This window comes from Uloborus diversus, chromosome 7, assembly GCF_026930045.1.
Source record: "Uloborus diversus isolate 005 chromosome 7, Udiv.v.3.1, whole genome shotgun sequence".
NCBI classification, from domain to species: Eukaryota; Metazoa; Arthropoda; class Arachnida; order Araneae; family Uloboridae; genus Uloborus; species Uloborus diversus.
The window spans coordinates 168030270-168044096 of record NC_072737.1 but is presented as its reverse complement, the minus strand read 5'-3'; the positions used below and the strand labels follow the sequence as shown (position 1 = coordinate 168044096).

The window sequence follows — 13827 nt, the reverse complement described above, 5'->3', positions numbered from 1 at the left end:
AAACGAAATTTTAGTACAATTCACTTTGTTCTAGTCGGGATTTGAACCCGGGTCGCTCGTGTGGGAGGCGAGAATTCTACCACTGAGCCACCGTTATCCACGGATGAAAAGTGCGAACTTCTCTACAGTATCATTTTAATCATGCAATAGGGAAATTGCATAAAATTTACTGTTTTTTGCCCATAACTTTTTTTTTTCTAAAGAACAAATATGGTCAAACAAAGTAATGGGACCTAAGTTGAGTCATCCCCTATCCATTAAAAAAAAGAATCATCAAAATCGGTTCAGTAGGTGAGACGCTATGAGTGGACAAACAAAAAAAGAAAAAAAAAAACATACATACGGTATGAATTGATAACCGCCTCCTTTTTGAAGTCGGTTAAAAAATCACTGACTTTTGGTTTATATACCATCGAATATCGAAATTTCTAGTACCAGAACAATCTGGAATAATCAAATAGTCTGTTCCTTCTCACTTGTCAAAATCACTTGAATTTATATGAGCACTGTTCACTCTTGACTCAATTAATCTTTGCGCGACTGTAAGCACGATTCAACTGATGAAAAGTATAGTTTATATACCATCGAATATCGAAATTTCTAGTACCAGCTAGATCATTCTGGATATTTCTAGAACTTTCTAGAACATTCTAAGTTGACTATAACGTTCATAGACGTTCTGGAACTTTCTAGATCATTCTAGAACCTTTTAGAACTTTCTAAATCATTCTGGAAATGTCTAGAACCTTCTAGAACATTCTTAGTCGATTGCAGCGTTTGCGCATGTTTTAGAACTTTCTTGATCATTCTAGAAATTTTGAGAATGTTCTAGAGCAATCTAGATCGATTGTAACAGTTGCACACATTCTGGAGTTTTCTAGACTATTCCTAAAATTTTATGAACTTTCTCATAGTTCTCATAAGTTAGAAAAGCACAGACATATACTTTTTCACATTTTTGCCACCCACAACCACCCACTTCCACCCACCGCGACCAAACTCCCTTATTCCCACCAGAAGACCAAGGGGCGCTTACCACCCCAAGCAGAAGTTGATTGGAATTGGTGGTGATAGAGAAAACCCTGTCTTTACGTACGCACATTAGCATTTTATATATATATATTAAGATTAAGATTCTGTCTTAGCTTTGGCCATGGTTGCATTAATGCTTCAGGAGCTTCCTTGGAAAATCATGAAGGTTCTAATCAATTACGTTAAACCTACGTTATTTTCTTGAAGGTTCCCGAGACGCGATTGGTTTTAACCAGGAAGATTTCCAAATTTTTCAGGAAGTTTCAAGAACAATTTTAGAAAGGTTACTGACATTTAGCGGAAAGTGTTCCTGTTTTTCCCTAGATATGTTGCTGGCAGAAATTTGACACATCAGCTGCCATTATTTTTCAGGAACGTTTCTGAATTGCTTTTATCGTGTAGATCATTCATATGTAATAACTAAAAGACTGAAGTTCATAAAACTAAACAAAATATCGTTTTTAACGAATTTAATAAAACTATTTGATAGTACAATAACATGAATAAGATCTGCTTTTTCGATTGAAACATAATGCAGTTAACTTTTTTGAACATTCACTGTGACATATTCAAGACTTCTTCTTGTACCCCAACGTATTGATATCCATCCTTGGTGATGACAAGTGTTGAGCCGTTGATCCTATCCTCTAATATCTTTAAAACACCTTGTGCCACGTACTCCGGCCTGTATAAAAGATTATACTCATAAAAGTCATTTCAGTAATCCATATGGATCTGGGTATAGAGAAATGGAATTTAAAAAGAAAACAATCTGAAAAATATACTAAATGGTTCGATAAATGAGGAATTTTCAACAGACCAAAAAGAAGGGATAAATAGAGCATTAATACTGATTTTTAATTGTTAAAATGTTTATTTTTAAAATACTGGTATAATACGATCATGACGATTAGGTACATGGTGTCCTGAAATAGACTGACAGTTTTCAAAAATTTATAACAGGTAAATAATTCTGCAGAAAATTCATGTGGTAGGACGTAAATTTTGTCATCCAGAGTTTCAAATTTTAGTTCAAAAATTTTCTAATAGATGGCGCTGCAGAAAGTAAGCCTTTAAAACAAAAAGGAAGAATTGAAATTCACCGATTTTTCCTCCGATTGCGACATGTGATTGCAGCCGACGGTAGACATTTTAAAAATATTGTTGTGTAATTTTTTTCATTAAAAACATTTTTGGAAAAACTATGATGTAATTTTCTACTTTTCTTTGATTTATGGCTTACTATCTGCCGCGCCATCGATTGGAAAGTTTTTGAACTAAAATTTGGAACTCTGGGGGACAAAATTTACAGCCCACCACATGAATTTTCTGCAAGAATTATTTGTTTATCATCAACCGTTTTCCTGTTATGAATTTTTGTAAACAGTCAGTCTATTTCAGAACACCCTGTACTTGTTCATTATGCGTGACGTAGGTTCAAAGGTGAAGTAGGAATGAAAGACGTTTACCATATTTACACGTTTAGTCACATATGGCGATATGCATATATTTGTTTAACAGATCGTATAAAAGAGGAAGTAATTACTGCACCGAAAAGCACTTATTTTCGGAAGTTGTACTTTTGGCGAAAATAAAGATAGTCGCGATCTGAAAATTTCGCAAATTTTATGTGCACAGAACCAAGATTTGAAAAAAAAATAATTTCGCGAAATTTAAATTTTTGCGATTAAGACTTGCAAGCAAAAATTCCGAAAATTAAATCCTTGATCAAATAAATGCGTCAACAGTATCTAAATATCGTCTGCAACATTTGTTTTATTACGTTAATATTTATCTCAATGGGGTTGTTTCCTTCAGTCAAAAGTACTACTTTTAGTCACTGAAATTGATAGAATAAGCAAAAATAATAACATAGGCCCTGAAAATAATTTCATTTTTCCAACAGTTATTTTTTAATTAATTTTTTAAAATGTCTGATTTTTCAAACAAGGCGTGGTCTTGATGACGTTACAATTGATGCATTTTGCCGCATTTTTCTACAGCGTTTCCACGTTATGATGATCAAGAAGCGAATTAAAATTGCGCTCTACGCTTGCTATCAACCATATCGTTGCCAATACACGTGAGTAAAGATGTGAATAGCTCTGTGAATGGTAACATTGAATGGCATTTCATCATTTGTGATGTCATCGGTACAAAACATCAGTAATGAAAGCGCACCGATTTAAGTAATTTTTTAAAATATTAAACTTAAGCAAATTATTTTAAAAAAATGGTCAGATCCTATGTTTTTAAACATGTTCTTTTAGAAAAAAATACTTTTAAAATTTTTGAAACTACCCCATTGGGACTGCAGCATTTTTGAGCGGCAGCGCATTTTTAATGTGTTGTTTGTTGATTAAATTTAGTTGATATTCATTATTATTATCGTAAAAAGTAACGTACGTTACTTTAAAGATTTATACGCGAGGCTTTTAGAATGAATTGATTAAATTTAAGAATTGCTTTTAATACTTTTTCTCTTCGCAGTTATTTATTGTTCTTCATTATTAAAATGTTAAAGTTGCAGTGAAAACGGATTTCCGTTCGCTGAAAAGTAAAGTTGATTGAGTAATTAAAAGCAACCCTACTACCCCATTCTGTTCGTCATTTTTCCTTTACCTAACCCACCTTCAAAAAAAAATTGACTCTTCTGGCATGAGGCTTGGCCAAATGGCAACTCTTGACGGTCGAACCATGTCAAGCTATAGATGAAGAAGTGACCAATGTGAACATTGTTTTCATCATCGTTTTTAGTACAGTATATATATATATATATATATATATATATATATATATATATATATATATATATATATATATATATATATATACAACTAGAGGACCCGACAGACGTTGTTCTGTTCAAACTTTGTAAATTGAAAAGTTAAGAAATTTCAATAAATTATCAAGTGTTTGAACCGTTCTGTTTAAAAAAAGAAGTTAAAAAAAATGTTTTAAGCTGCTATGGTGTCAGAATGCGTATAGTATTTATTACAACTTGATTTACTTAATGCCCACTGAGCAATTGTTTCATTACTATTTTTTCTCTATTGTATATATTTTAACTATATATTTTTTCTCTCGTACTTGATGGTTTGTTCTTTCAGCCATACTCAAAAGATAAAAAGCGTCCTCAGACATTGAGTGTAAAAATCTACTACCCATCTAGAATAAACGGGAAATCCCGCTGCAACATCCCCCATATGAAAAAGAATAAAACAATCGAAAGGATATCGTTTAGAAAAATGATAAAGGTTGAAACAGTTCTCTGAAAAAGCAAAATCAGTCATCCCCCCCCCCCCCACCACCTCCCGGTGTAAAATAAACACATTCTTCAACTAAAATAACTAAAAACTCTTTAAAAACGAAAAACAATTCTTTCAAATTTGAAATATTTCGCCAAATAAACAAAAAATACAATAAATTACATTAACAGTATATCTTTAAAATGTAAACAAATGATCGCGCAACTCTATTGTTTATGGCCAAATTCGCCAAGCCACCATGTTACTGTAATTCAGCCGATCAGTGAGAGAAGCCAACTCCAACCGATTAGCGGTTCGATCTTTCAAACAAAAACTTTTTAAACTTCATACATTGCCTAATTTGTTCTTTGCATTAAAGATAAAGATCTTCCACTGCACTGATAGTTTGTATACAGACCTACCCTATTGTAATTTATCTGGACAAAAATAAAATTTGTTTCGTCTTTAAATTCCATCATCTCGTCCTTTAATAATGTACTGATTAGTTAGATAATCCTTAAAGTATTCTTGACATTGGTGCCAAAACTTAGTTGGATTTGAGCCAAGAAACAAATGTTGTTATGTACGGTACTTTTCGATCAATTTGGTTACGAAAACCTAAAGTACCGATCCGGTCATATGATTCAACTACGACGACAGAACAGACGTTTTGCGTAAACCTTCCAGTACTTTACTTTAAAATATATCTCGGGACCTAAATATCGTTGCTTTCACGAAATGAAGGCTTCACTCTCTCTCTATGTTTTATCTATTCTCAATTGACATGTCACAGTAAGAAATTTCATAACAAAAAGCAGAGCTGGCTTTCTTATTGTCCTTTGGCAACGGGTTAAATATTTATTTCAATTCTCGCTCAACAATAGGTTAAAATCATTTGTTAATCATTTGTTAGATATGACCATCCAATGTTTAAATTAATTAATTAATTAACAAAAACGTTTCCGATTCGATCCATCGCGCTTCGAAACCATGCTCGTCACAACTTAATTACACACAAAAAATTTGATCAAAATCTGTCCAGCCGTTTAAAAGCCTTATGGTGACAAACGTCCGCACAGAAGATTTTATATATTAAGATATCTAATTGCAATATAAAATTTGAACAAGAAGAAACGTAAAATTGAATCAAAATCCTAAAACACCCTGGGGCCTCATCAGGGAGCTACTCCCCGAGAGAGTAGACTTCGGGTTCCTTCTTGTTCAAATTTCATATTGCTATCAAATTTATCGTCTACCTGTATCAAAGTGCTGCCTATTGAACTAAGTAGTGAAGCTTGATTCAATTTAGTATGAATTGTCCTGGTTTAAACTGCAGTTTATGTTAATGTTTTGTAATACGTATATATATATATATATATATTAATTAAAACTTTATGAAACATTTAAAAATATATGTCTAAATAAAATACAAAAAAATTACTCTTGAGCTTACCTATACATTTTTGTTAATGTTCAAATTCTAAATAGTTTAGTATTTTTTTAAGACTGCAGAATCATAATCAAACCAGCAGGCGGTAAGAGTGAAATTTTGTATAGGATTAAAAAAAAAGTAAATACGTAATGATGATTTGTTCTAAACATTTGAACCTTTTCATGCGGAATAAGTAATAAAATCTTTCACAAATTTAAAAGGAACATCTTGCACTCAGAACCTATGCATATTATTTCAAACTTTTTAAAAATAATTATAATGACTGTTACTAGACTCACTTCCAAGAGATTCCAGATCGAATAAAAACACTTTGTTTGAAAAGACTTTGCTGGAATGCATCAGTCTTATGCTTCCTTTTTTTGATCTGGACATTTTTTCAAAAATAAAATCAAATGCAATGTACCAGATAACCCGGTTATCACATATAGAGACAGCAGTTTCGAGTGCAGGAAATGATAACCCCATCAGCTGTCTGGCAAATTGCATGTGGTTCTGCCATAGACCTTGCTTAGGGCTGGTAACTTACTTCTAATAAAATCAAAGTTCTATCAAGCAAAGCTTTGTTTTTGAAGAGTTATGAGTAAGATACACCATTGTACTTACGTCATCAAATGTTTTTTGATAAATTCGATGTCTAGTCCTTCAATGGGATTAGTTCTAGCAGGATTCAGAATGTCTGTGTCACAAAAATGAGGACAGATGGCGCTAAAAATGATGCCATCTCTGGATAGATGAGAAGGAAGCTGTGGGAAAGAATATGGGCATCAGCGTAATAGGCGATTTAAAGCTCTAGTAACCTAGTTACTCACTAGGTGACACTACTGAAATCAATTACTGTTCTATTTTTTACAGTTAAGGTGGCACATTCATTAAGTAACTAAGTACCTAGAACAGTAAAACACCTTTACACTAACATTTTTTTTTCTTTTAAAACAAACACTAAACGCACACAAAAAAAATAAGAAAAAAGGAGTAATATACTATAAACAGACTTTTTTTTTTAAATAAAGAATTTGACTTATATGTGTGCTAGTGTCTGAAGGAAACTATAGGTCTTACCCCGTAACACCTCGTCAAACCAATCACAGCATGTTTAGAGGCAGTGTAGCTTGGTAAGGCTTCATTAGGTAGAAATCCTGTAAAAATAATAATAATAATAATAATATATATATATATATATATATATACATATATATATATATATATATATATATATATATATATATATATATATATATATATATATATATATATATATATATTCATTTATTTATTTATTTATTTATTTATTATTAATCAAGGGGTGTCCGCGAGGGTGGTTCATGGCGCAGATTGTGCCAATAGAGTTTTTTATAAGAGTTGTGATTTTAGAGGATTTTTCATCTCATTTCAGGGAGTGTTCCGCAGAAATTGAGAGGGCACTTCATTGCTCTTGGGGAGCTGGGTGCCCCTTTATTAACCGCTATAATAATAAAGCAAAGAGTTTCCGTATGTCCGTGTATGTGTATCCGTCGCCTGTTAACTAAATGCAAAGACCCAGAAGTGTGCAAATTTGCTTATATACGTCGGTTCTTTTGGGTGAGGTACCTAATGCATTTCGAAATATAGGGTAACAACCCCAGTAATTGGCACTTTAAGCGTTTGTCCTCAAACTTACCTCTGTTTCCATTTCTTAGAAAAGAAATATTAACTTGTTAATATTTTGTTTCAAAGAATGCATATCTGTGCATCTATTTAGTTCAATTAAAGCTAAAATAAATAGATATTTTTAGAAAAATATGTGTATTAAAAGTTACCAAAATCACCAGTAATTGGCATCTGATACCCCAGTGTATGACACCTTGTGATCCAGTGATTGGCACATGTTAATAGAACTGGAAAATCACTTTATTTTTCACTTTTTGATTACATACAAATTTCATCATCATAAGAAACATAATTAATGTTAATTTAAAGTAGGTAATTTTACATACATTAATGTTACCAGTAATTGGCATCTGATACCCCAGTGTATGACACCTTGTGATCCAGTGATTGGCACATGTTAATAGAACTGGAAAATCACCCAATCAAATTTTTCACTTTTTGATCACATACAAATTTTATCATCATAAGAAACATAATTCATGTTAATTTAAAGTGCATTATTTTACATAAATTAATGTTAAATCACACATCCTGACATTAAAAACGTGACATTAAAAACGTAGAAATAAAAATTTGGAATGGTACATGGAAAAATACATCAAGATTATTGATCACCAGATTGTTTCATCAGTCGGCACGCAGTTTTGATTGTACGAATTATAGCTGTTTTCACATGAAAAGAAACATTAAACGGATGAATCAAAGGGACCGTAAAAATGGAAAAGTTCTCTACAGTCGCAATATCCAACTGTGATGGCCAAACATTTGTTTTTTATTGTTTCTTTTAAAAATGTAATAGTAGATTCTGGAGAATTCAAATCAATAGTAGAACCCATATAATATTGTTGCTGCAAAAGTATCAGAAACCAAACTATTGACACATTGCACAACACATTAGAGATTATAAGTACATGTGCCAATTACTGGGGACTAGCAAAACTGAAGCACCACTAAATGGCAACCATCATTTTTTCAAAAACCCAAAAAGAGACGAAAATTTACTTCTACCCACTCAAAGTAACACCTTCAAACTAAACAAAATTTTTGTCAACCAAAATTTAAAATATATTTTAAGTCAGATTTTGATGGATTGATGTGCATGCTTCCCTAAGCCAGAGAAGAAGCTTTTGAAAAAAAATGGCTGATTTGACACAAGCCACAATTGTTTCTCTTTCCTATGCACTGCTACCATTTAGTAACATGAATTGAAGTTATAATCTTTAAAGCAAATGTACATTCAGTTGGTATATAGCCTTCTACTTTGAAAAAATTGGAAATGAATCTTATTTTAGGACAGTTTTGTTGGAAGTGTCAATCACTGTGACCTGCCAATTACTGGGGCTGTTACCCTATATTTCTTTAATTCTCCTCAATTTCAAACTCGTCCTTAATCCAGTTTTACACATGATTGCAAATTTAACACTATCTGATCAAAGAAGCTTCAAGTCTTTTCTACTTTTCACAGCATTTAAAAGTTGGTGGATAATTAGAATACTGCTAGTATTTGTTTTAAAATCTGATTTTATGTTCTAAAATTAATCTTATCTTGATACTCAAACAGTATAAATTGTTTATTTTCTTCGGAATGTATGGTAATTTTGTCTCAAAAGGGTACATTATCTTCCGCAATGACTCGCATGTACAGTGTACACCCTTTGTAAATTGCCCCCCCCCCTCTCCGAAGAAAAATGTTTTACTACACTCTTTCTGTTGTTAACTATTTGATTATTTTATTTTATTATTATTGAGCAATCACGATTGCTTATTGTTCTCACTTGACTGTTTTGAATTCCTATGATTTTATTCCCCCCCCCCCCCCCGCCTCCCTCTACAGCACCAACGTCGGCCGGCCTCACGATGCTGCTCCTCTAGCGAAAACCGTCTCCAGGTTGTGTCCATAGCCTACCCACACACGTATACATACATACATCTACACACACACATACACGCACGCACACCTACACACACACATACACGATCACTAACAAACAAATACACACAAAAACATACACACACCTACACATACACACAACTACCAACACATAAACATGCCCCCCACACACACACAAACACACAGCTACCCACACACACACGCCTACACACACATACATATAACCCTCAGCCCCCTCCCCCCACACACACAAACACACGCACTCGTGATCGCGAAAAACATAATTTGAATTCAAGATGTCAAAATTCAAATTAATTTTTTTTTCCCACTTTTACATTGTTTGTGTGGTTTCTTAGTGAGTAAATTAGAAAATGCCAGGTATTTAAATTGGCAGATAAATATTCCCTGAAAACATATTTTCAAGACATGAAAATACATGTCAAAAATGAGTAGAAAGATATTGGTTATTTAATTCCTTTTATTGGAATGGTACATCTAGAGGATGGCATACTGGGAAAACAACATGGTCCTTTGTGTGCAAGCTCTAACATGTCCATACTTTTTGTGGCAAATACTTTCAAAACTATTAACTGTGCTTCTGAATTGTGTACTTCAAATTCTTTAACTATATCATTAAATTTACAAAATACAAATCATTAAATTTACAAACTAAATCAATAAATTTACAATATACATACCCAAACTTTTTAACTACTTGACAAGCATTCATTAAGGTATAGTTTTAAGCTTTAATTAAAAAGACATAAAATTCCTAATTTAAGCAACGACTAATACAAAATGCAAACTCCCCCCCCCCTGTGAAGTATTCATTGAAGTAGATTTTTAGGCTTTCATTTAAATAAAGATAAAATTCCAACTTTATTTTTAACGAAAGCACATGCACGGCCGTCCCAAGGGGGGGGGGGCGAGCGGTGGAATCGCCCCGGGGGCCTCATTTCATGTAACATAGTATTTTCCTGCGTATAATCTGTGATTTTTTTTTCTCAACACCAACGCATTGAACCTCAATATTTACAGTGGGTTTCACCAATAAACAACCATAGCCTGGCTGAGTGTTGTTGATTTTACATAGCTTGAATGTTCTATAGCAGCCTGTGTGTTGTTTATTTTGCTTTCTCTTACGCGATTCAGGCCATATAAAATAAACAACAGTACAGTGAAGGAGGAAGCCTTCATTTGCTCAAGATTAGACCGTTTGCTCCTTTGCCTTGACTCTTTGTTTTTCTAGTAATTAGCGTACTATAATCATGATTTCAAGAAAAAGTCATTATTTTTTAGACTATATTTCAGATTAATTTTGATTATAACTTCAAAGTAATTACTTTTTCACGTTTTTAGTTTAGTTGCTCAATTAGTATGTTAAATCCAAACTTTTTTTTTTACATCGTATTGACCGCGGATTATACTAAGCTTTTTTTTTTCTTCAGGCCGATTTTCGGATCTGCAGTTTATAGGCCGCCCTTGGATAATACGCAGGAAAATACGTAGATGCACAGTCATAGACTCACAAAATAGAGGATCATTGCAACGATTCTCATCTTTTTCCTAATGCACGAAAATATTCCTATCTCCCAGTCTCCAAAACATTCGTTTTTTTTTTTTTTTTTTTTTTTTTTTTTTTTTTTTTTTTTGTACTTGGTGTTTCAAAATGAATAGCGGGGTTTTAACATATTATAATATTTATTACACCAAACTTACAGCCACAAGTGATGTATCAAATAAAAGAGAAACTCAAACAGTTTTACATAATAGCCTACAAGAGTTCAATGTGAGCACCATTCGTCACTCGACACACGTCAAAACGATATGCGAGTTCTTCCCAAACTATGATGAGTGTCTCATTAGTCATTGCTGCAACAGCTGTTTCAATCCTGTTCCTTAATTCGGGAAGGTCGGCTGGCAGTGGAGGCACATACACACGGTCCATAAGAAACCGCCAAAGATAGAAATCACACGGCGTTTGACAAATCGTCAGCAAAATTTTCCGAATAAGGAATTTTTTGTGAGATTACTGTGATCTCTCATTGGAGCGCCCCTAAATATGAAACGTCATCATTTCTTTATAAACTTGACAGTTTAAAGGGCAGTTTAAAGGGCAGTGGATTTTTTTAAAAAATAGATTGATATCAATTCCTCCTCCCCCTTGCAAGCTTTCTAAATTGAAGTTTCAAAAACGCAATTTTAGACAAACTTTGAAGATTTAAGGGGAGGAGGATCTGAAGCCCTTCGCTGGAAAATTTTACAAAATTATGGTCCAAAAAACTTAAGCAATGTTTCATATTCAGGAGCTATTCCACGTAAATGTTTTGTAAGTGTCGTTGAAAAAACTCATTGCTTGTCATATTATATAAATACGGTATGGAGACGAATATTTTCTGAAACTAAAGTCTTAAAAATACAATTGGAAGGCGATATTTTGCAATATTAGAGCCAGTAATTTCCCGAAATTAAAGCTCCAGAAACGCGATTCTAAGCGATTTTCGATGTTGTTGAGTATTTGGGTGGTTTTCCTCTAAAACTTACAAAACATTGATGCAAAAAAATGACATCTTTGTTTTTAACATATATGAAAGCTGGTATTAAGATGGTACAAGTAAAACCAAAAACCTCTTGAAAAGAATCATTGGATGAGTCCAGATCGAAATTTAATTTTGATGTAATTTACTTCGACAAAAACATTTCCTATTTATAATCAACAAATTATTTATTCGTGTTCTTAGTTTGATCAATATGAGTAACTAATTCAGTTTTAATTGTTTGTTTTTTATGTTTTAGGGTGACATTTTACAAAATAAATACTTCGATTTTTAACATTTTCATTTTTCGAAAAGTTTTTGGAGCATCAATGTATAATCTCTTATATAATTAAAAACTGAGCGTATCTATGTACGTCCAAGCTTCTTCTCCCGAACGACAGTGAACTGACCATCGAACCAGGTATCGATGTATTCGTAATCTTCCCGTCGTCATGTTTTGCTATTTAACATAATCCTCCGATAATAATTAGCGGAGATATCAATTAAAAACTATTAATTATAAAGCTTGGATTTCGACATAAAATCCCTATTTTTCGAAGACTTTCCTCCATTCAAATTATTATTCAGTGCTTCATCTCAACTTTCCGCAATAACGCTGTTATTAAAATGTATAGCGAATGAAGAAAATCATTGAGATGAAAGATCTGTTGCCATTTTTTTCTCGAATATTAACAGGTAAAATTCTTGTTTTTGTTTTGAGGCTTTTCCTGTAATCAGGGGATTCAAAATGTTTACTTTTGGGGGGTTTTCCGCAATCTGCCGCAAAATTTCACTGATTTTTTTTTTTTTTTTTTTTGGTTCAAGCCTGAGTGTTGAATTCGCGTCACTTGACATAACTTTTATTTTCGAGGTGGATCGTGCAAAGCCGGGCGACGCAGCTAGTAAATATTAAAAAGTGTTTTAATTTGTATTAACCACAACCCTCTGATTTTTTTGTTCATTAAGATTTAAAAAATGCAAGAATGACGTGTTCACGCGTATGGTGCACTGATGTTATAACTAACTTGATTTTTCTGTGTGTAGCAAGGGGGGAGAGGGGCGCCAGGAAACTTTCGCCCCGGGGTGCCGTCAGCTATTCGGACGGCCCTGGCCATATGTTACCTGATACAGATGCTGTGTTGATAACAACTCCTCCTTTTCCTCCATTTGATGTACCCATATGTTTCAAAGCTAGTCGGCAACCAAAAATCGGACCCATCTGCAAGACAGTAAGTAACACTTGGCTCATATCGTGTAGAAAAGAGATTTTTTATCGAATTATCGAACATATATCAATTTAATAACTGTATAATCTGTAGAGTTCTTCAAAAAAAAACGAGCTGATGTGTGCATCACATGACTTCCTTTTGCTCCAATTTAATGTCATTTTCTCATTATTGGCAGTTTTAATGTAATTCAATAGTTTACTCTCTAAATATCACCAACTGGCCAAATTGAAACAAGATTTTCAAAAATTTTTTTAAAAAATCGTTAAATTTGTCATTAAGCTGGCGACAAAACTTGGCGACCAAAACTGGCGATATATATCGCCAAGTATCCGCCAAATTATAACACCACTTGAAGTTACATCAAAATTAACAATGATTTCCCCCCAAAAATGGGCAAAAGACCCCCTTTGGAGCATCCGAATGCTACCAAAAAGGAAGGTGCACAATTAGACCCCAAATTAGGTAGGTAATTAGACCCCTACGTACCAAATTTCAACTTTCTAGAACATTCCGTTCTTAAGTTATGCGACATACATACACACATACACACATACGCACATACAGACGTCACGAGAAAATTCGTTGTAATTAACTTGGGGATCGTCAAAACGGATATTTCGGGTGTCTGTACGTTCCTAGGCATATATCCACGTGTGGTCGGGTCGAAAAATAAACTCAACATTCATTCGGGGGTGAGCAAAATCGAAATTAAGGGCGATTTTTTGGGTGAAAATTTTTTCACGAATACAATACTTCCTTTTTCGTAAAAGGAAGTAAAAAAAGAAAAGAA

At 33.3% G+C, this 13827-nt stretch overlaps 1 protein-coding gene across 1 annotated transcript in view; it reads right to left on the bottom strand.

Annotated features, from left to right (window-relative positions):
• Positions 1-13827, bottom strand: part of LOC129226993 (uncharacterized short-chain type dehydrogenase/reductase y4vI-like) — a 76907-nt gene that overhangs the window by 39222 nt on the left and 23858 nt on the right. Inside the window, exons 4-7 of the mRNA XM_054861622.1 lie at positions 12931-13027; positions 6793-6869; positions 6337-6476; positions 1609-1717 (exon numbers count right to left, since the gene is read on the bottom strand). Of these exons, the coding sequence (XP_054717597.1) occupies positions 1609-1717; positions 6337-6476; positions 6793-6869; positions 12931-13027 (423 nt within the window). The remainder of the gene's footprint in view (positions 1-1608; positions 1718-6336; positions 6477-6792; positions 6870-12930; positions 13028-13827) is intronic.